Raw genomic sequence first — 22,199 nt, forward strand, 5'->3', positions numbered from 1 at the left:
AGCCATAAAGCACAGGTTGGTACACCACTGCAAAGAATTCAAACATTTAAGAATCAAATAAATGGCAAATGTAAAAATAAAAATAAACCACGCCAAGTACATAACGCTTCTGTTTGCCCCTTTGGTATTTCAGGGGACATCCTTATTTTATATTATGCAGTAGCAAGCACAACAGCAGACCCACACATCAATCTATTTGCTCTGCAGCTCTAACCTCCAGCAAGTGCTATCCATAATAGAGTCCATAAATGGTTTCCTGATGTTATCAAATAAATCAATGCGCTCCAGTAGCCGGTATGTTACTCACCCAAACGATGCTGTTTGGGTCACAGAAGCTGTCTATTCAGTGGTTACAAATCGCTTGCTAATTTCTTGACTGTAAATAAAGCCCCTGGCCACCTTCTTGTATTTCCACTGTCTGCAGCCAGGCCCATCTTGGGCCCTGGTCTTGCCAGATCTGCTGAGTTAAGTAGGGTCAGCCCACGAAGGCCTCTCGAGATGGAAAGCGGGGATACTGAGAACACTGATAGGGATTTAAAAAGCAAGCTTTCTTCTAAGTAGAAATATATCATTTGTCAATACTGCTGCTAGGAAACACTACACCTCTGGGAGCAGTGCCTTCTCCATCGGGCACAGGGCAAAGGCTGCCCAGTGACACCTCTCCCAGTGGCACGGGTGCTAATCCCACAGATTTCCAAAGCGGGTATCACATTTTGCCTACTTTAGGTCTCCTCCATAAATTACATTGAGTACGGGATCCACTTCCTTTTCTAACACATTGCTTAGTGTTTTGGTGTACTGGAAACAGCACGTTAAGGCAACAGAAGACACCCTTCAGGCTGAAACCGTTCTGAAGGCCAAATCTAGAAGTTCTTTCCAAGGCAATACCCAACTCCTCTTCCCAATAATGTTTTGCAGACGTTTCTATGAGAGCCGTCCATAATCCTCCCTAATGCCATGAAAGAGGAAAGCCACTTCCAACAGTGGCACTCATCATTTCATGCCAATTTGACAATCGCTTGGGATTCCCAGCACTAATGAGCTACTGCACGAGATGTAGGGATGTAAGAGGTGTTAAATAAAAGGAATGGATTCTTACTGTGCTGATAGGAAAGAAAAAAAAAAGAAGACTGCACTTTCAATGAACAATTCGTAGTTCTTGCTTACTGTTCCTAAAACAAGCAGTTACATGTGGATGGATTCTTCATGAAACTTAGACTCCAGTGCAGGATGACTCTACATAAACGGCTTTTCTTTTTTGTTCACATTCTTCGAGGTTTCCAGCCTATCTGTCTCGAAAGCAAAAGGGTTGACAAGTTTTTAACTATTGAGAGGAGTTGACTCCTATGTCATGACACTAAGCAGGCCATCAAGCCATGCTTCAAGTGCCTCAAATTCATGCTGTATTTAAGGCACACACACACTGATGCCAAATACTTGAGAGGAATTTCTATAATGCTGGCTGTCATTTTTTTGCTAATAAAACCCACATATTTATTTCCCTTTGCTACTGATGCATGCCATTTCCCAGTGCCAAGGCATTAAGTGGAAAACAGTCAGAGAATGTGCCTGTGTAACATAACCATGCATTGCTTTTAAGAAACTCATAAGCTCGATGGGGCAGTCTAAAATTGACCAACAGAGGCATACACCAAGAATGTGCAGCAATCCCTGTAATGCAATATGGGGATTATAACGGGTCAGATGATGGGGACCTGAACAATAACAACCGCTGAGTAACAAGAGCAATCGTGGAGAGAAACCCTGTGGGAAAGTCACCAGGGAGAAAAACAACACCCCGCACACCTCCAAGTGGTTACAGCTACATGATCAGATTAAGTTTGCTGCTTAAATACAGCAGTGATGTCTGGCTTTTGAGGCATGTGCCCCAGGTGCTTGAGGGGGAGCTGTGAAGTGGACCTCTGGGGCAAAGCAGAGGGACAGGGACCTGACATGGAGAGGCTTGGTTGCCACAATCCGTCCCAAGACATAACCAGAAGGATTTATTATGTATTTATTTTGCATTTTCCATTTTCAGATAAGGCTGGGAGCAGCTGAACCAAGTCCTCGTTGTGCCATAAGACAGCACCAGTGCCATCATCCATGATCCTTATTGCAGGGAAACAAAAATGAGATTGTGAGCAGAGGGAAAGAGGGGTGCAGAGGAAGCTGGGCCATAACAGGAAATAAAAAGGGCAAATTTCAGTGCCAAGCAGGGCCCCAGCACCCCACAGTGACATTCAAGGAAGTGCCATCATGTCCAACACCAGCTGGGGATGATGAAACCATCAGTTGCCGCTTCTTGAACCATTTCAGCTGTTTGAAACTGTTTAATAATAACCTGCCCAAACCCCATGGACAGCAAGCAGAGGTCCATGCCAGCAGTCGGTCCCAAGCAGGTGATGTGCTCTGCACCACTGGCAATGCTATCACATCTCACATCCTCTCCACCTTTGTGTGGCAGAGCCTCAAGAGCAACAAAAGCCTCACCTTACAACAAGCAGACAAAATTAAGTTTTACAATATCTTCTGCCTTCTTTGCCAAATGCATGAACTACCTCCAACCAGTCAGTGCTGTCTGATCAAAACTGTGATAACAAAGCACAAAGGGCTCTTGGAAGAGTAACACCATCATCATAACCTTCCAAATGAGTGACCTCCTCTACAAGCTGAACTGCTGAATTCAACACAAACCAGACAATGAAAAGAATCAATGAGCCAGCAGATCAGTTATCAGAATCCAAAGTCCTTCTGGGTAGCAATGTCACCCTTTGCTTCAAAACACAGGGGTGTATCTGCATTTCATGGCAAACAAACCTATCGCAGCCTCGTGCTCTGTATCACCCTGCCACCAAAACATGCCCAGGGGAAGTGCTGCTGGGGCTACGTGATGGATTCTGCACATGTCCTGCCCTAACCTCTGGTCAGGAACAGGTGGGAGGCTGCTTCTTGAGTTACTCCAGCTGAGCCCCTGCTGGCTGCAAACCCTTCTCTGCCTGCAGCTCATTGATGGCACCCCAACCATGAGCTAGAAATTGAGACTCAGCATGCTGCTGAGCCCTGGGAGAGGGTGAACATCACTCAGAAGTCAAGGGCTTGCTAAAGGATTTATGGTGACACAGATAATGAAGCTGGGTGGAGGACAAGGAACTTCTCCTTGGCTAAGGTTTCATCACTCTGACAAGGACCCTACTGTCTCCATGTCCCCCTGCGCTACCAGCACCAAACACTGCTTACACCATCCCTTCTTCTAAGCAGGGAATGTCACATCAACTTTACTTTCAGCTTTAGGGCTTGGAGATAATGGCTTCCAATGACAAATCCTGCCCTGGGACATGACCCACGTGGTCCCAAATCCACATCCAACAGCTGAGAAGTGAATATCTGGCTGGAGCAGTACACCAGGATGTCACCACCTGCATCCACTGGTGTCACAGTAGAGCTTGGAGATATGGAGAGTGGTTTTGGGAAGCTCAGCTGGGCTTGTGCCAGAAAATGCAGATGGAAGCCAGGCACAGCCCCATCCACACTCTGACTGCATTTACTGTGCCAGGATGAAGCCCATCATCCCACGACTTGGTGAAACAGACAGCATCCATATCTGCACTTACCCCATTTAGGCTGAAGCGAATGTTAAATTGTTTCCAATGAAAACTGCAAAATGGGACAAGTTGGGCTGCATCCAGATTAGAGCCTCTGCCCTATGCACCGGGAAGGAGCACATGGAATTGTTTATGCCTTTGTACGCTTACAGAATAAAACAAGACTCTTTTTTTCCCCATTGTTCTTACCTCAAATAGCTCCAAAGAGTGCCCAAAACAATCTGAAAGCCACTCCAGGAAATTGCTGTTTGCAGCTAGATAAGGACATCCCTTAGGAAATAGAGTTCCCCCCCTCCAGCACAGAAAGAGCCCGAGACCACCACGGTGTCCGCCAGCGTTTCACCTCGGTGCGTCACGCTGTTCGCGTCCTGGCTTTGCTCCGGATGGCAGCAAACACCAATTCCTAAGGACCTCCGGGGTGGGAAGGCTCCTCTCCTCAGTGGCACCGGTTGGTCGCTAGGTGTCCCTGCTCACCCTGCAGAAAACTTTCAGCAGCTGAGGCAGCAGGGCGAGCAAAGCCCGGGTCATTTGAATTCCGCATTTGAGCAAATACGATAACAGTTATAACCAATCATCCTTACCTTTTCAGATGTGCTATGAGGATCTGGTGCCACAACAGCCGTGCACCTAAGCAGCACGGCAGAGCTCAGCAGGCTGGAAAGTCTGATAGCCCAAAGGGGGGCCGGCAGCAAAACCTGGCTGCCTGCTGGCCAGAAAGCCCTGCACCCTCTGGCTTGTCCCTCACGAGGGGTTCAGCTTCTGAAATCCAGCCCTGGAGGTTTTGTGCTTCATAGACGGTGGATGGGCTCCACTTGAAGCCACCTGCAATTCCCATGTTCTCAACACACCCATCCTAAGTCACCCCAAACTACCCCGATCTCAGCCAAACAACGGCAGCAGCTGGGTGCCAGCCCCGTGCCAACATGGGCACGTCAGGCTAAGCAAAGGAAAGGGGAACGGAAGGGCACAGGAAGGGAAAAGCCCACACAAAATGTAATGGCTACAGCATTGAAATAAAGGAATGTAAACAATGCTTGAAATGGGGAGCAGATCTTGTCCTTTTTTTTTAAATGAAAGCCCTTTACAAGTGCTGATGAACTGCCAGAGTGCAGCAACAGCATTTGTTCTGCATGGGGAAACGGATCCCAAGCCATGCAGCTGCCTGCTGCAAGCACGCCCTCAGTGAGCCAAGTTTGCCAACAGAAAAGGCTCCAGAACTACCAGGAGAAATGCAACAATAGGATAACATGGGGTATCAGACCAGGCTGACTCACTCTTCTACTCCTAAACCCGGATATACCACATACTGCACTCTCCCAAGCAGTCAAGCAGAGACACCTCAAAGAGAAACAGGAGAAATGCCCAAGAGGTTTTGGTAGCACACTTTGCAGTTTATTGACCTATACAAAATAATAGGTCTAAAAGTCCGTAAGTAGTAAAAGAATAAGCAAAAAAGAGCTTTCGTATTTCTAGAAGGCTATACAAATATGTAAAACCAAGGAAATAAGTTATTTTTTATTTTGTTGGTTTTCTTTTTTTTTTCTGTTCGTTTAATTCCCAATTGCGACTCTAATACAAACCACTAAGTACCAGCTTAACAAGTGTGTCTTTCTGTATATATTACATGCTCTGGAATATTGGTAAAAAACGTCAAAAAAGTGTATCAGAAACCTTTCTATTCACAATATGAACAGGGAGTTACTAATCCTTTGTATAAAAGAAAGAAGAGCACCATCGTATGGGATCCTGAAGCACACACAGCTGAGACACGAGAGAGATGTTACAGTATGCAGATGAGTCATCAATCACGCAAGTGAACCCATGCTAACTTGTTCCTACAGGTGGATGATATGAGGTAGGTTTATCCCTCTCTCAGACCAAGACTGCAGTCGCACTCTTTCCTAGACACGGGGTTTTATAAAGATGCTGTTCTGTCACTTGGTGACTCCGCAGCACAGCAGGCAGTGCAATGCTAATGCCCCTCGTTGTAAGGCACCCACTGGGCTGGCTGTGTTGGCATCCACCCTACAATACTGGCCATTACGTCACGTTGCTCCTGTGCCAGGCAGAGCTCCCCATTTCCATCCTTGATTTGCTACGGCAGAGCAATGCGGAGCTGCCACCCAGCAGTGATGGGGTCTGCCTGCCCCCACACAGTGAGGTTGTTTGTGACACTTCATCACGGGGAGGAGCAGACTCCTCTGCTTCCCAAACCCACAACCCGGAGTTTTAGGTGACATATTCTGACAGCTCATTCTTTTCTTCCCACAACTCCTTTGCGGTGCTAACAATCACTCTTAACAACACCCCAAAAACAGATAAATTCATTCAAACCTCTGTAACAACAACAAAAAAATCCAGCCTTTCTTCAAGTAATGTTCCAATACTGATCAAATCGCCCTTTGCCTCATTCACACACACAGAATCAATCCTTCATCAGCTTATGAAAGTCCTTCCAGGTTCTCACAAGCCACGGCGGAAGAAATTCCCATTTGTTCTTCTCCTGGACATCAGAATTGTGCTCCTAGAATTCCTGCTTTTTCCATGTTTCCTTTTCACATTTATTTTTTCTGAGGTTTGCTTTCACCACCTTCCAACCTTTCCACAAAAGTGCTCGCTGAACCTAAATACTCCAACCAAGTGCTGCATCTTGTCATAGATTCAGTTGTGGCTTGCCCTTTGCTCTCGCAGGCGATGTGGATTCAGAAAGAAACGCCGTTCTTGGTAAGACTTTGTCATTTTGCTACAATCCCTCTGAATGCTGAGTTTCATCATTCCTGGCAACATCGGTCTGGAAGGTGCACCCGAGATCTCCTTCGGAGTAACAGCATTTTGTGCAAGGCACGCAAGGGTACGAATGCAGGGCTGTGGGCAGTCTACACGAGTGTCCCAGGCTTGGAGTCCTCATGCCAGAACAACCTCTGCTCACTGTTGTGCAAGTCTTCCTCCAGCTGGTTCTCCTCATTACCGCCCAGTTGGCTTGGCTCTGGGTACACTCTGTAAGACATAGAACACCAGGGATAAGCAGGAGCTCCCACCCTCCCCAGAGCCCCAAACACCCACTGCCTTGGTGCAATGGGCACGAGCACACGATAGCCCCATAAGCTGGAAGGAGCTGTGGATGCCGTGAGTGCACCCTGGCAACATTTGGATCCAAATGCAAACCCCAGGCTTCGTGCTAGCTGTGTGCAACAGGATTGCTGCTGCTCAAAGTTGTCAGGAGTATGGAACATATTGATTGCCATAATCACATTGAAATACAAAAATCCCCACAGTTTAATGATTGGTCAAATGATTGAGAATGTGAAAAATTAACAGAAAAAAAACACTCAAAAAGCTGCCAAAATACACAGATTTCAAAGCTCAATTATAGAAAGTTAAGTAATTAGTACCAACAGCACTCTTGAACACTACTGTTACAGAGCTCTTAAATCACTGCAATAAAAACAACAAGGCATTCAGCTTAGCAACAAGGACCCAGCAAAAGCCTTTGCATCTTTCCTTACGCTTTAGCTTCTTCCTAAACAGACAAACAAGGTGCACCTTTCCTGCGAGGCAGCCTGGCACAATCACAAACCACAACCCCCTGTGCAGGGCACACACATGCGCAGTACTTACACTACAGCTGGCTGTGCTTAGCATGGGGGCACTGAGACATGGCAGCATCTGTGCCACTTCTGGGACAGGCAGCTGCTGTTCTCCCCGGTGACGGCTGGCGTTCAAGCACCGGGGCAGAGCAAAACCACAAAGCAGGAGAAGCAAGAGTACTGCATGCATTTCTGCAACGCCCCAGTGGGATCCTGGGCTCCTTGCAGTCCTTGGGAAAGCCCCTGCACCCAGGGAGGCTGCAAGCAGCAGCAAGTCGTGCCGAGGTCGGTGGCTGAGCTCTGCCAAGCAAGAGGTGCTTGGTTTATTAATTGGCTGAGCGATGGCGGTGTTGCCTTGCAGCAGCAGCACTCAGGTGTGTGGATGAAGTGACAAGGGTGCTGCGCTCAGCTCCACTGCTGCACTGCTCAGAGTGCGAGCCTTTGGCTGCATCAGCTGGGAACCTCATCCTTCCCCACACCTGATCCCCCTTCCCTCAAGGCTGCTGGAACAGTTAGGCTGATCTATGCCAACAAGGAGAAGGTACCCTCTTAAAAGGCAATTTTATAACCACTCCTTATCCCAGCCCTCTGAAACCGAGCTGCTTGCTTCAGATGTTTTAGTAGCCTATAAAGTGCAGGAGGGGCAGAAAATCTCAACCTTTTACTCACCTGCTCTGCAAAGGAAGGTTGCCATAAGCGTTTCCATAACAGCTGGCAAAAGAGGAATGAGATAACGTATCATAATCTGAAAGTCCCAGTGCAAGTGGGTTCCGCCAGTTCCCAGAAGTGTTTGCAGAAGATGCTGGAATTAAGAATAAAAAATGGTACAGCCAATTAGATCTTTCTGCAGCCCAAGGAGATGAGAGAAATTAAACAGTTCTCACTACTGATCTCTATGGGTTTTTGTGGGACACAAACAAAATGCTGTCTACAAGCACCATGGGAAGCAAAACTGTGTGGGCAATATTCCAAGTGAAGGAATCTCTTTTTATTAAAGACATTTCAGTGGTGCTGACTGCACTATATTTTGGATGGTGACACAGCAGCTGCATGTGTATGGCATACAGGTGGGTGCATTGCTTCTACTTGGTAGATATTCCTGCCTGAAACATGTGGCTCCCTGTGCTTTTTTAGGTTATTGTGCTTACAAAGAATAAAAGTTTCACTCAGAGAAGGCAACAAGCAAGGAGTATTCTTCCTAAGCACAGAACAAAAGGAACAAAAATCCTGTTGAGTTTCTTATCTACCTTTCGGCCCTGCTTATGTCATTCATTACAGGGGATGAATTTGATGAACAGAAGGGATGGAAAGAACAATTAGCATCAAAGCAATGAGACATTACCCGATGAGAAAGACGACACCCGACTGCTGGGAGAGCACGGCACCTGCAGACCAGCAAAGCCCAAACTCCTTTGAGACCCTCTGTCAGACTCAAAGCCTGCCTGCAGGCAATGACCCTGTTCCTTTTGACTAGAGGCACGCTGGTACCAACCACGGAGATGCTCTGCTACTAAGGCCTTGTGAATGTTTTTGGTTATATGCTCCGTTTTAGCAACTTGCTTCCTTGGAAGCCGTAGGGTCGCGTATGGGTTGTGCGGTACTCTGTCCACTTCATCCTCATTGTAAGACCTGAATTCCCTGTAACGGTCGTATCCGTAATGTGCCGACGAGCGATACGAGGGATTGACGCTGTACTGCCCCTCTGTATCGCTCTCATAAACGTATCCTCCATTGTAATAAACATCAGATTCGGTGTACGGGGAATATCCAGAAATATAGTAGCTGGAGGAAGGCTGCTCCTGGCTTTTGTGGTAGACACCATTCCGGACATCCTTTTGGGCAAGATTTGGCATACTTCCTGAACCTGCAGCAGAGATGTGCTGTTTCTTTGACCGTCTTCGACCCCTGGTCCTGTTGTCAAGTGTCTGAGTAGTGTAATATGGTTTGGGTGTAGGTGTCACGCAGTAATACTCGGTGCTCGACTGGCTGGTGTAGGATGATCCATCATCGAGGATCTCAGTGCTGCTGCTTCTCTGGGACTTTGTGAGGGAGAAGGCCGTCTTCTCAGCGGGAACCTCAGCCAGGAGGTGGGTCTGGGACTCCAGGCTGCCACTGCGCTGCCTGCAGTGGTGTGGGGAAACATCTGGCCTGCAACAATACAGATGTAGGTTGGTTAAATGCAGGCACACGCAGGCAGAGAGCTGGAGGGAGCACATGTGGACAAACCAGGCATGCTTCCTCCCCAACCAAAGCACAAAATCAAACCAGTATTTCCTTTCTACATAGAATTCGGCTTGGTTGAATTTTCCATTTGCTGCAGCAGCAGCAGATCTTTCAGATAAAAATTATGGTGAGCAAGGTAACCTATGAGAGTGACAAAAGTAACCTATGAGATGCAGCAAAGCTCACAGCCTCTCATTCTGCAGTGACTTACAGGAGGGAGCAGTCAAAGTATGCAACATCTAGAGTATGTAACATCTAGGCAAGCAGCTGAGCAAAGCTGGGAGCATAGGAAGGTGGGTTTCCTGCAGCTGCATTACCTCAGCTAAATAAACCATGAGGTCTTTACCAGCTTTTATTATTTATAGCATCTCTCCTTCTCACAGTAAGGGCAGTAATTTGGATCTCTCTCCTCCATTGGGTCTCTTATTTTTCAGGAGGCCCAGAGGACATGAATCCACAGATGATATCTGTAAGCACATAGCTTCCATCTCACCCCTATTTGCAGACAGACTCCCACTTGTGCAGCAGCGCACGCTGCTATTTCTGCTGCTGCCCCGTGTTTACGCTCATGTAAATGCTCTCACGTGCACGTCACAAAGCTGGTGCAGCACCGTGCCAGCAGATGGTGGCTGATAGCAACCCAGTGCCCCAAATATCCAGACGAGACATTCAGACAGCCTGGCCCCTTACTGTAAGTGGCTGCTGCTGTAGGCATTGCGTGTGAGCACAGGTGTTGTAGGCATGCTTCTTCCTCCATGGGACGGGGCCGCTCGTTCCAGGGTGCGGTAAGGACTGCTGTGAGTGGAAAGTGGGTCCCTGCAGCAAAGGATACAGAGTTCCAATTAGGGTAAACATAATGCAAGTCATCCAGACCGAGACTGTGTGCGCTCTGTCTTAAAGGGAAGGGACAAAAATCATCCAAATGCTTCATAACACAGTCCAAGAAGCACTGAGATCAGTGAGAATCCTTACACTGAGAACAACCAGCACCAGATCAGACTTGCACAGAACAATCCCACAACTGAGCTACTGCTCCTATGTGCTCCATGGAGCTGCTCCCCCAGCACACAACTGCCCAAATCCTATAAATCCATATGGAACCTGAGCCACTTGCTGCAGCTGGCACTGATGCTGGCATTCGGCTTACATCCCAGCAATTCTCCTATTTTTAGACAAACTGCTTCTCAAGTCTCAGGTGAATTCTTGGTGTTGTAACAATGTACCTGCTGGAATACTGATAGGATCAGGAGGGATGGGTATGGTTTGGTGTTATCTGAAGCAATTACAGTCACCAGAAAAAAGACAAGTTGTTTAACACTGAAAACAAACCACAAAAATAGAGACAGAGAGTGAGAGTAATGGTGGGCCATTCCTTAAACACAACACTTCCCACTGCGTTTCTCACCTGACTCACAAAGACAACACACTCCTACAGTTTCACAGACACTGATGACTACCTCTATGCACGTGTATTACTAAGCAGCAAATTTAATGCTTATCACCAAACTCTTAAACCACAAGAGAAGTGTGGAAGCAGCAGCAACTCTGAGAGTCCATCATAACCAATCTGACAGGACCGAGCTCTCATGCCCAGAAGAGCTGAGATGTACAGTACCTGGAATGTCTTGATTCCAAGAGCTGCTCGTTCATGGATGACTTTCTGAGATGAACTCTCTCCAGCCCGAGAGACTTGGGTGGAAGCAGCCTTGGGGAAAGCTGTGCAGAGCTGGTTCGTTGTGCTGGCACACTGAGGGATTCACTGCCTGCTGGAAAGGAATATTGTTTAGTTAAGCAAAATCCATGCCATTTTTGCCCTTTGTGGAAATCTGCAGCCACTGAGCAGAAACTTTGTGCCATGGAAATGAGGGCAAGAGCTGTGACTCCAGAAGGCTGCAGCACAGCTGCCTGCGCCCTGCTTTCCTGGCAGGACACTGTGCAGATTTGTTTTGTCAGGTTTCACAGCCCTGACTGCTGCTGAGGTTCCTTCTCTGACTGTGCAGGACCACCAAGTGGGAGCTCTTTGGGCAAGTGCCTGTTCTGCAGCTCTGTCCCTCCCATCAGCTGCACCAAAGCCAGTTACTCTCCCTCACCATTCAGCACTTCACTTGAAAATGACATTTTAAGGATTAGTTTAACTACAACCTGAAAAGAACTGACTTCAAAAGCGTCTGAATGAGCACTGACAGACAAATTTGGCTGAAGGCAGTTGTGAAGATGTTGGCTAGATCCTTGTTCTCACTTTGCTTACGGCAAAATCCGGCAAAATCCCATTAGAACCAAAAGGAAACTACAGCTAACACAGGTAAATGTAGGACAAGTATCACAGAACATGTTCCCAAACTGAAACCTCAGCTCTACTTCTGCAAGCAGGAACCAGATGCAACTCCTTTTTATAGTGCCAGATGGGTTGTACGAGTCTAAAACTGGGACAAGCAAGATCAGAATCAGGCCCAAACTGAAAAGTGAGTAATAATTTAGATAATGTTTGTCCCCAGATGATGATTATCCAGCATAGGGAGAGGCAAGCCAAGTCCTTTCCACCTTGTGGAACAGGGTGTGAATGTGTGCCTGTGGGTGTGTGCGTGAAATGAGTAAGCTGAGCAAACACCAAACCCATGCAAGATGCAGCTCACTAGGTAACACTGAAACGTAAACAGATCTTTGCTGTCTCTGACTCTTCCACTTTTAGTGAGTTTTAGTAGCTGTCAGGACAGAAGGGCTGGGCAATTCCTCCCAGCTCCCACCTCCTCCAGCCACTCATCTGCCTCTGGTCAGGTCCCAGGGACAAAGCATCTGCTGGAAATTCACAGCAGCTGATCACAGTACATCCAGATTCCTTCCCTGAAGATGATTCAAATCAGCCCACAGAGCAGAACCTTTCAATAAGTAACTCATTAAGATCACTGACTCCTGACTAAGCTCTTTTTTCCTCTGCTGCAATTTGTCATTGGAAGACAATAAAATAGCAGCCTAAAGGGTGTTAAGCCAGTGAGTGTCTCCAAACAGGCAGAAGGAAGAAAAGGATAATCAACATACCGTCATCATAGGTTGTCGTATCAGACAGAGAGCTGCTCTCAGATGGGATTATATCATCTGTGAACGAAAACAAGCACTTTAAGAACATTCAACATTAATTTCAGAATATTGTATGGAGTTTATTTTCTAAAGCTCGAGAGTCTGTTCATACCCATAAAGCTGCAACCAAAACATTTCAGACTTCAGCACCCCGAAGACAGCCCTGATTTGCTTTCCTCTCAGAACCTACTTGTTTCCATTGCAGTTCTGCAAGCTACCTACATCATTATCAAAGCAGATCTTTTCAGCTGTGGTGGGAATCAGGCCAAGATTCAGAAAGGTGTTTTCCATTCAACTCTTAAGAGATCTCACCGGGTGTTCCGGTGCTTCTATAGGAGGCAGGAGCCTACACAGACATGTAGATCTTGGCTGCTAGCATTTAATCTCCTTGGGTACACCCAAAATCCTACCTGGTAGGTCCTAAACAGCTTTTGAAATTTGGCATTATGTTCATTTGTGTGCAAATTCTGCTTCAATTCAAATTTATACGAACTCAGGAATTTTTTGCTGATTTCAGTCACATGCAGGAGCTCTGAATTCAAATCCCAAACCTGTGCAATTCCCTATAAAGGGGAAGAAACTCTCTGAAGGTACAAAGGAAGCAAAGGAAAGGGAGAGGAGAACGTGGAGAGCAGGAGACAGCCCCGTGTGTCCTTCACCTCCCATCCCTGGGGGCCTGGGATGGAAACAGCTATGGTGTGATTCAATAAATCAGTGTTACCATTCAGTGCGTCATTTCCAAGCCAGTCCCAAACTTTATAGACACAAGAGACATCACTGCTGAGCTTCACACAACCCTGCACCTTGAACCCAGAATACAATCAGCGATAGCAAAAAGCTTGCACATGCAATCAGGTATTGAAGCAAGAGAGAGCTGCTTCTGGTGGAGTAAACGCGCTGTGCTGCAGGAGTTGGGAGCTGGAAAGAAATACAGCTAAGCTACTGCTGGAGCAATGCCTGCTGCTTCCACCCGCAAAAAGGCAGACCCTCAGAGGAATCCAGTCCCTCCTGTCTGTACTCCCCTTCTCAGATGGCAAACAAGGATGCCACGCATCAGATATTGCAAAACAATGGGCTAAATGGTGTTTGCTTAAGGACCAAGGAATTGCATGTCCAACTTTGAAGTTCCTTGTTTGCACGATGGCAGAGAAAGCTCCATGCAACAAACAGCAGCAGGTATGCATGGATGCTGTCCGTGCTCCTGCTGGCTTTCAGCAGCTTACTCTGTTGTCATTGCACATCATGAGCACCAGGTAACGCAGGACCTCCCATGCTTAGTGCCCAGATCAGTGAGCAATAGCTGGAAAAACAGATGTTTTCTGTTTTCTCCATCAATCAGGAACGAGATGAGCCACAGTAAAGAGCAATCATCCTCCTCTCTCAGGATTATTGCCTTGTGATGATGGACAGCCCAGCATTGCTGCATTGCATGCTGGCTGAGGACCCACACTGAGCTCTCAATGAGAGCGAGGGACAGCGAGGGCAGGAAAACTCACACAGTCTGGTTGTGCCAGAACTGCAGCATTGCAGAAACAAAGAGAAAGAGACCTCATGTGTGGCAGCTCAGCAATACACCTGTATCCAGTGCACTACAAACTGGGACACCACGTCAGTTTCAGCAGCGATGCTCCTGCCAGCCTTCTATCTATAGCACTGCTAGCCTGCACCTGGCACTGCTACGTGTCTGCACTTGTGACCAGAACAGCAGCTAATCTGCCCTCAGCCTCTGAGCTGTGTGCTTATTGTAGCAGATGCAGCAATTGCATCTCGCTTTCTTACTTAACTGCCTCAGAGAAGATAAAAATCATACGAAGATGTAAACAAAACATGTAAGTGAGCCAAATACGACTTCTTTGTCTCTGTCTTCATCAGAACACGGGGAATTCTCTTGTTTACCTGGCAGAGTAAGAGTTGATTTTTGGGTTGGCTTCTTGCCACACTTGATCCTGTATTCATTTATGGAATTTTCTATCTCTTGAAGCTTTTTTACAGCATCGGCATACTCCTGTTTTCTTTTCTTCTTCACATTTTTGCAGAGGTCCGGCTCGCTGGCAAGTTTCTTTGCAGCTTCCACCAGCTTCTGCTGTATGACAAAATTGCTCTCCAATTCCTGCAAAGCGGGATCCTGCAAATTTGAGAGATGAGTTATTCAGATGAGGCTACACAAAAGACAACCTGGTTTTGCGGTAACAAAGCGAGATTTGAGCACAAACCACAGAAACACCAAAGCTTATACACGAGAAACTCAGCACAGGAAAACTTCAGATCCTCTGTCTGTGACTTAAGATTGTGAGGTCTCTCGAGAAAGATCCGAGGTTCTTAAGTCTGGGTGGCTGAAATTGCACACCTGAATTCAAGGCTAGCCCCACCTGTTACATGGCGAGCTCACAGACCTCCTGCTCCAAGGCAAAGCCTGAAAACATCTCTTGGAATTCTCTACATTACAGAAAATAAAGATTTCCATCGCCATATACCTACATAACAAGGAGACTGGAGTTTGTTGAGTTGTTTGTAAACAACTGTGAGAGGTTCATATGAAAGAAGCAGAGAAGTGTGAAGTGGTACATTATTAAATCTGGAAGCAGGACTTGGTTTCAGTTGCATACAAGCAGTTTGCTGCAGACAGAGGTTATGCCAGTGCTGTAGGAGCCAGGGCAGAGAGTTTGGGGTGAAAGATGGATGCAAAGTGCTCAACCTCTTCTACTAAGGATGATACAGCCAGATAACAAGTCTCTCAAGGAATGAGGGGGAATGATGCATGTCCAGAAATAACATACACCTGAATTAGCACAGCTCCTGAGTCAGACTCTGCCAGCAAAATTCACATTAGCTTCTTGAGCAACATAGAGAGAGCTTCTACTTAGGTGGAACTTGCATTAAGCCAGAGATAAATCTCCTCCTGCTGTCATCTGTCACCCAACTATGCCCACAGACAGATGATTTTGCAAAGGGGACAACACACCTCATGCTCTGGGTTCAAACACAAGCTCAGCACGAAACAAATCAGAGCTCATGAGGAGGAAAACTCACAGTCACACATCACATCTATCTGTTCTTTTCCAATTAGCAGCAACATTCACATTAAGATATAAGTAATGCAGCCAAGCCAGGGTTCAGTTCAGAGGGCTTTAAGGCTGAAATAAGGGCAGCACCTGTCAAAATCCCCTCAGCACAGGCATGCAACTGTCTCATCTTAAATCACCAGGGAAGAGCAGGATTGTTTAGAAGTAGCTTTGGCCACCGGTCTGACCACCCCACCTCTGCTGTGCAAACAAGCCACATCACTCACCTCCTCAGTAGGGAGCAGGTTGTCATCCAGCTTGAAGGCTGTGCCAACACGTCTTCTGACCTGGGGAGGTTCCTCTCCAGCGCTCAGAGGATACTCCTTTGGCATCTTGCCCGTCAGCTCCTGAGGAACAGAGAGGGCTCTACGTGAAGGTCCAATGGGCAAGAAGGGCTCTCACCCACCTCCACCCCCAGGCGCAGCTCTCACCGCTTCACGCAGGCAGATTTTCTTCAGCTCCTCAACTTTCTGGAGTAGTTTTTCCTGAAGGAGTTTCTCTTTCTTCTTTAGCTCCATAATTTTCTCCTTCTTTTGTTCTTCGCTGACTTCTGAATCCTGAGAGCCTAAAAAATACATTCATTTTATTAGAGAATTTGCAGGTAAAAGTCATTTCATTCTGTCCTACAACAGGCAGGTGAACTGAGATCTCCTCAGAGCTGGCTGACCTAGTCACACTGCATCACCTTTGAGACAAAACATCCAGCCCCTGTGCTATCCAGGATGTAGGCTCTAAGAAAATCCACACTCCTTCAAACCCTCAACAATTGCAAGTAAGCCTCAAGCATGAAACTGAAAACCCACTATCCAGAACATTAGGATTAGCATTACGGATATCTATGATACTTGATACAGACACTGATGGCCCTTGCTTGGGTTTCAGCTCCAGGCATTCTGGTGGGACAAGGCAGGCTTCCGTCTGCCCAGATCTCCTCCATCGGTGGCAGAGACATTCAGAGCCCACTTCAGAGCCAAATTTGAGAAAATGTCTCTTTTCTGCTGATTTTTGAGGAAGCTCAGGTCCATTCAACACCTAGGGCAGGTGCTTGAAACCTGCTTGGATTAAACTGCCCTCACACTCAGATGGGACGTGCAGTCATCCAAGGACAGACTAACTGGTAAACTGATGGCAAGTTACTTATGGATCAAGATTACGTGGGTGCTTATCTGCCTTCAGCATATTTTTATTTCTTTGTTAGTTATAGCAGGAGAGGAAACAGCATATGATAACAACAGATGTTACCATCTCATATGTAAACTAACGCATGCTGTCACAGTTTTGCTGTATTTATGGTCAGCTGGACTCATTGTCCCTTCCTACACACACAAGCCCTGCTGTATACAAGGCTTTGATTTACACAGAGCATTACCTGATGAGATTAAGCTGCCACTGCTGGCCATAATAAGCTGATTTTTTGCCTCCAGAGTCACCAGCTTTGAAACCTTTGGCGTTCCCATCTCTGTCAAATCCATGGCGATATCATCCAAACTTCTGGCTGAAGGAATTTTTGCCTGAAGGAGTTAAAAAATAAAATCAAGTTACTTCTAATTAATTTCAGAACACAAGGTCACAGAAGATGCCATTTCACACCTCATCCCCCACAAAACCCTCGCACAAGAGCTGACTGCCCCAGCACTCCTTCAGCCTGGCCCCAAAGCCTGAACTGCCTCCAAATCCCTTCTCTATTTGTGCCCTTCTCAAAATGAACACAAGAAGAGACAAAAGAAAAAAAGGCATATTAAACACTGAGACGTGGGAATTCCCTTTGCTGTGATTACACTTCCATTGCTCTTAATTGGAGGCAGGCTCAAATGGATCCTGTAACAATACCGTAGCTGATAGTCTGCTCAAAAAGCAGATGAAAACTATTTGTATTCTTTCTCTGGAGAGCAGTTTATCCATGGAACAACATACACTGAAGGACATGCAGGAGAGGTGTTGAAGCTCATGCCTACAGCAAAATGCCGTGTAACTTACTTTGCTTTGTTTTCTGTCCAAGTAGAACTGGTGTTGACTGATTGCCATTACCCAGATGGATTTGATCAGGGAAGTGTTTGCATACCAGGTTTGCACTACCAGCCCGCTCTGACCAAAGGTCCTTCTTGACACTGAAATCCTGAAGAGGTGAAAAGAAATGCAACTTGAGGACAGCCCTGCTGGGTTTAAAGCCCCCAAAGCCTGTTTCCTCATCAGTCAAGGCTTCATGCTAGAGATCAGAACTTGGATTTCCTTCTCACCCCCACCCGCTGCTCCCTTTCCTCCCCTCTAACTCCCAGGAGTTGGCTCCATAGCCAATTAATTAAACACAGTTCTGCATTGACATCAGCACAAGATCCCATCCCACCCATCAGTTTGCAGGGACAACGAGTGCCCACACTGGGAGAGATTCCTCCCATGGCTCTGGGTGCCCCTCCAGTCTCACCTGCGGGGATCGTGCACTTCCACAGCAAACTTCTTCTCACGGAAATAGAGGTTTTCCAGCTGTTTCCATTGGAATAGCTATAGGAGAATTGGGAGAGAGTGGCAGAGCACCGTCACTCCAAGAGTCACTGATCTCTCCCCCAGGTTATCCAACTCCAGCAAACTACAAGTTCTGTGCATCTTCAGCTATGGCATAGATTCAGCAATAACATTCATAACATCAGTTAAAACAAGCACAAAATCAGATGTTTAGGATGCCCTTCAAGTAAATGCACACTTTTACAAACAATACACTGCAACTTTTGGATTTTGCCTGTGCGCTTGCACTAACAGCACATTTAATGTCACCCCTCAACATTTGTAAGGACCTCAGGAAGGTGGGCAAAGTCCTTTTCCTTCTGTTTAAATGCAAAAGAACCATAAAGTAATCACATCAACACTGACGGTCTCCCCCCATAGAGGGAGCAGCTGGGGGAAGCCCAAGACCTCTGTTTTCTAAAGATACAGGGCATAAGGTTCAGCGAGACACCGGAGAAGGGCTATGACACACACAGCAAAACCACAGGGAGCAGAAGGAGCCACCCCGCAGCACAGACATGCTGCGAGGAAACCACTGCCTTCCTGCTGAATGCCAGCAGGGAGAACAGCACACCTGTGCAGCAGGGCTCGGGGATTCCCAGGTATTAGAAACATATTAGAAGGCAGCCAGGCAGCAGTGACCCCTCCATTCCATCCCATCGGTGCCATCAGCCCCACCAGTGCGATGTTCCAGCAGGATGTGGTTGAAACCAATGCACCGTGCCACAGCTACAGAAGAACTTCGTGTTCGATCAAGTTGCAATCTGTGCCGTGCTTCACCTGAAGCATTCTCCCCGCGGGTTGGAACAGAGACCCGACCTCGTTCACGCCTTTTGTGGGAAAACCCCAGCGCTGCTCTTTCAAAGAACTTTCATCTGCTTCGATAAAACTTCCCTTTCTATAGCACTACGACTTGTTATTCTAATCATAAATCTCTGCTCGATGAAAAACGCGTCGGGGGGAAAAGTCATCGACAGAAACTCATAACTCATTCCCAAAAAGACCATACGAGTTTGCCGCTTCAGTCTATTTATCTTTGAATCCAACCCACCCAACGTTACCAGCGCACTGCCCGCTCTCTCTTTGTCGCTGAACTTCCCAAACATTTTCCCACGCAGCCGCTGCCTTACGGCCCGCAGCAACACCCCCCCCTCCCCAACACCACCATCACCCCCCACTCACCTCCTCACGCAGCCGCACCGCATCTCCCCAGCAGCGCCTCACCCCGCGCTGCCCGCCCCGCTGGGAGGCGGCTCCTGACCCCCCCCTTTCCCCGGCAGCGAGCGGGGGGAGCCCGGCCGGGATCGCAGCGGCTCCGGGGGGGGGGGGGAGGAGGATGGAACACAATGCGGATCGGCTCCGCGCCCACACTCGTATAAGCGCTGGGTGTGCTCGGTGCCGGGCACGGAGGCAGGTGGTGACACCCCCGGGCTCTTTGTCACTTCCTTTGGGCTGGGCTCCTCCGGACGCGCACGGCGTTCCCGAGGGTTGCGGGAAAGCCGCGGAGAGATGGCTTGGGTTTGGGGGGGATGCAAACGGGGATGGTGATTCCCTAACCCACACACAGCCAGCCCCAGCCTCCCCCCCCCCCCCCCGCGCTTCCTGAGCAGGGAGTTGGATGGGGTGCGAACTGAGCGTGTTTGAAAAACTGGGGAGATGGGATATAAGGGGGGAGAAAATAAAAATGGGGTGGGGAAGATAAACGGGATGGGAAGGAAAAAAAAAAAAAAGGGAAAGGAAAAGGTTGGAAGAGGAAGAAAGGGGAGATGGAAGATGCAAGAGAGGTGGAAAAAAAAGGGGAAATGGGGAAAGGGAGCAAAGGAAAAAGGGGGTGAAGGAAAGGGAAAGGAAAGAAGAAAAAAAGGAAAAAGAGGGAGAGAAAGGAAAACGAGGGAAAAAAAGGAAATGAAAAAAGCAAAGGAAATAAAAAAATAAAAGAAATTGAAAAAGAAGGTAAAAAAAGGGGAAGGGGGAGGAGGAGAGAAGGAGGAAGAGAAAAAGAGGAAAAAAAAATAATACTAAAAGAATCTTTCACATTTTAAGATTGCTTGGAATTGGCTGAGGCCCAACACTGAGCTCCCAAAGGCCAAGAAGTGCAGAGGGGCTGCCTGCAGCCAGCAGCAATGCCACCCCAAATGGATTTAGAGCACCAATACTGTGCTTGGGAAACTGTTACTGCAGATTTCCTGCTCCTGTCAAATGCTACCTAACTCTACAAGACACGTTTCAAAATCATTTCTCATTTCAGTTGTACCAGAATTACCCACACATGCAAAGACTAAACAGTTGTTTTAAAAAAAAAAAAAAAGGAAATTTGAAACTGGTTTTTGAGAGCTGGAAGTACAATTAGGAATAATTACCATGTTGGTTTTGTTTTTTTTTGTGGAAGTTTTGCAATGTATGTTCCCTTTAACCAGATGATTAGGTCCACCTGAGTTAATGAATGTTTTCTGAATAGCCTTCCCATTCTACTGACTGTCAGGTCCTTACTGCTCATGGAAAACTCCTGAGCACACTGTGGGCCTCCCATTTGACCCTACAAGCAGGATTTGGATGCTCAAGATCTGTTTGCAGGTCTCTTTGGACAAGGCAAAGGTGCCAAGTAACCTGATTGCACCTCATTAGCCCTCCAGGCACAAGCCAGGCTTCCACAGTCCAGCTGCAGCTCCTCAAAGCACCAGGAGCTTTAGCTTTCTACACAGCAGCATTATCAAATAGCTTGGGTTCGAAGAGACCTTAAAGACCATCCGGTTCCAACCCCAATGCTGCTGGCTAAATCAGGCAGTAGATCAGGCTGCCCGGGGCCTCATCCAGCCTGGCCTTGAACACCTCCACAGATGAACAGACTGCCAGGGGACACAACTGGTCATTGCCTCCATCCAAACCACTGTCAAGAACCCTCTGGCTATGACCATCCAATTCTTTATCCATCAATTAGCCCACTCTTCAAACCCATATCCCTCCAATTCAGAAATAAGGATGTGGTGTAGGACCATCGTCAGAGGCCTTGCACAAGTTCAGGTAGATTGACATCAGTTGCCCATCCTTTGTCCACTGATGTTGTCACTGCATTGTAGAAAGCCACCAGATTGGTGATGCACAATCTGCCCTTGGGGAAGCTGTGCTGGCTGTCTTGGGTCACCTCCTCATCTCTCATGATCCTGTTCTCAATAGTGCAGAGCACAGACCGAAATGAGCACCCTCCTCACCCTCTTTCCCATACAAAAAGACCTGGACTGTAGCCTAACAAGACACAAAACAGACACTGACAGCTTAAGCAGGGAGACACATTAATAATAGCAGCAGTTGGTTTACAACCTGGCTGATCTCACACCTGGTTTGGAATAAAATGCAGGTTTGTCTGGGCACCGCAGCACAGCCCCTGCCTTGAGAAAAGGGCAAGGGGCAACGTGCTCAGTGCATGCCTCAGCCTGGTGCGTTTAGTTTAATATTTTTAAAATAGCATTTTTTTTCAAGGGGGGAGGAATCCTAGAGAGCGCAGCCAAGCGCTGCTGCCCAGCCCCACACCAGAGCCATTTCCCAGACCGAGGGCGATGGCACATTCTCACCAAGAGCTGAGTTGCCCCAGTGTTGGGTTTTCCACCTGAGGGATCGCTGGGTATCCCTGGCAGCAGGGATGTGCAAGCTTTGCTCCTGCGCTGGTGGCAGCGCTCCCTCAGGAGGAGAGAATTAGCCCTTCTTAGGGCCCAACAGTGGGACATGTGGTGCCTGTGAGGTGCACCAGCCACCAGCATCCCCACAGCTCACTGGGAACAGCAATCTCCAGACAAATCTAGCGATTCAGACCAAGGAAACATAAAAGATTTGTGCCCACAGGAATGCACCCCACCCCGATGAAGGAAATTACCACCCTGCATTTCAGCCCTTCAGCTGCAGTGTGCTGGTTGGCAAAGTGCCTCCAGCTGAACTTTTTTTTTCTTAAAGTTGCTCTGCCTGGCTGCAAGGGGAGGCACCTGAGGAGATGGAAGGAGAGCCAGGCTGCCCCACCTGCAGCAGCTTCTGGCAGGAGGAGGCAGACAGCTTTCACCTGTGCCAGCATAAATTGACAGCGCTCACACCTGCAGGCATCCATCTCTCACATACTAAGCCAGCTACCTGAAAACCTCCTCAATAGCATTCTTTTCAAATGC

General features: G+C 47.6%; 1 protein-coding gene across 10 annotated transcripts in view; it reads right to left on the reverse strand.

Annotated features, from left to right (window-relative positions):
- Window positions 1–4,961: 4,961 nt before the first annotated feature.
- Window positions 4,962–22,199, reverse strand: part of FRMD4B (FERM domain containing 4B) — a 106,281-nt gene continuing 89,043 nt past the window's right edge. For 7 of the 10 annotated variants that reach the window (XM_048957181.1, XM_048957180.1, XM_048957182.1 and 4 more), the window contains 13 exons: window positions 17,972–18,048; window positions 17,527–17,665; window positions 16,919–17,060; window positions 15,981–16,114; window positions 15,777–15,896; window positions 14,384–14,612; window positions 12,449–12,505; window positions 11,028–11,178; window positions 10,103–10,228; window positions 8,532–9,337; window positions 7,859–7,991; window positions 7,221–7,489; window positions 6,492–6,599 (listed from right to left, as the gene is read on the reverse strand). In XM_048957181.1, coding sequence (XP_048813138.1) covers window positions 7,222–7,489; window positions 7,859–7,991; window positions 8,532–9,337; window positions 10,103–10,228; window positions 11,028–11,178; window positions 12,449–12,505; window positions 14,384–14,612; window positions 15,777–15,896; window positions 15,981–16,114; window positions 16,919–17,060; window positions 17,527–17,665; window positions 17,972–18,048 — 2,382 coding nt within the window. In that variant the 3' untranslated portion in view covers window positions 6,492–6,599; window position 7,221. Of the gene's footprint in view, window positions 6,600–7,220; window positions 7,490–7,858; window positions 7,992–8,531; window positions 9,338–10,102; window positions 10,229–11,027; window positions 11,179–12,448; window positions 12,506–14,383; window positions 14,613–15,776; window positions 15,897–15,980; window positions 16,115–16,918; window positions 17,061–17,526; window positions 17,666–17,971; window positions 18,049–22,199 lie in introns of all 10 variants that reach the window. The other 3 variants (XM_048957175.1, XM_048957176.1, XM_048957179.1) reach the window with 3 other exon arrangements.

This window comes from Lagopus muta, chromosome 11 (genome assembly GCF_023343835.1).
Source record: "Lagopus muta isolate bLagMut1 chromosome 11, bLagMut1 primary, whole genome shotgun sequence".
Classification (NCBI taxonomy): Eukaryota; Metazoa; Chordata; class Aves; order Galliformes; family Phasianidae; genus Lagopus; species Lagopus muta.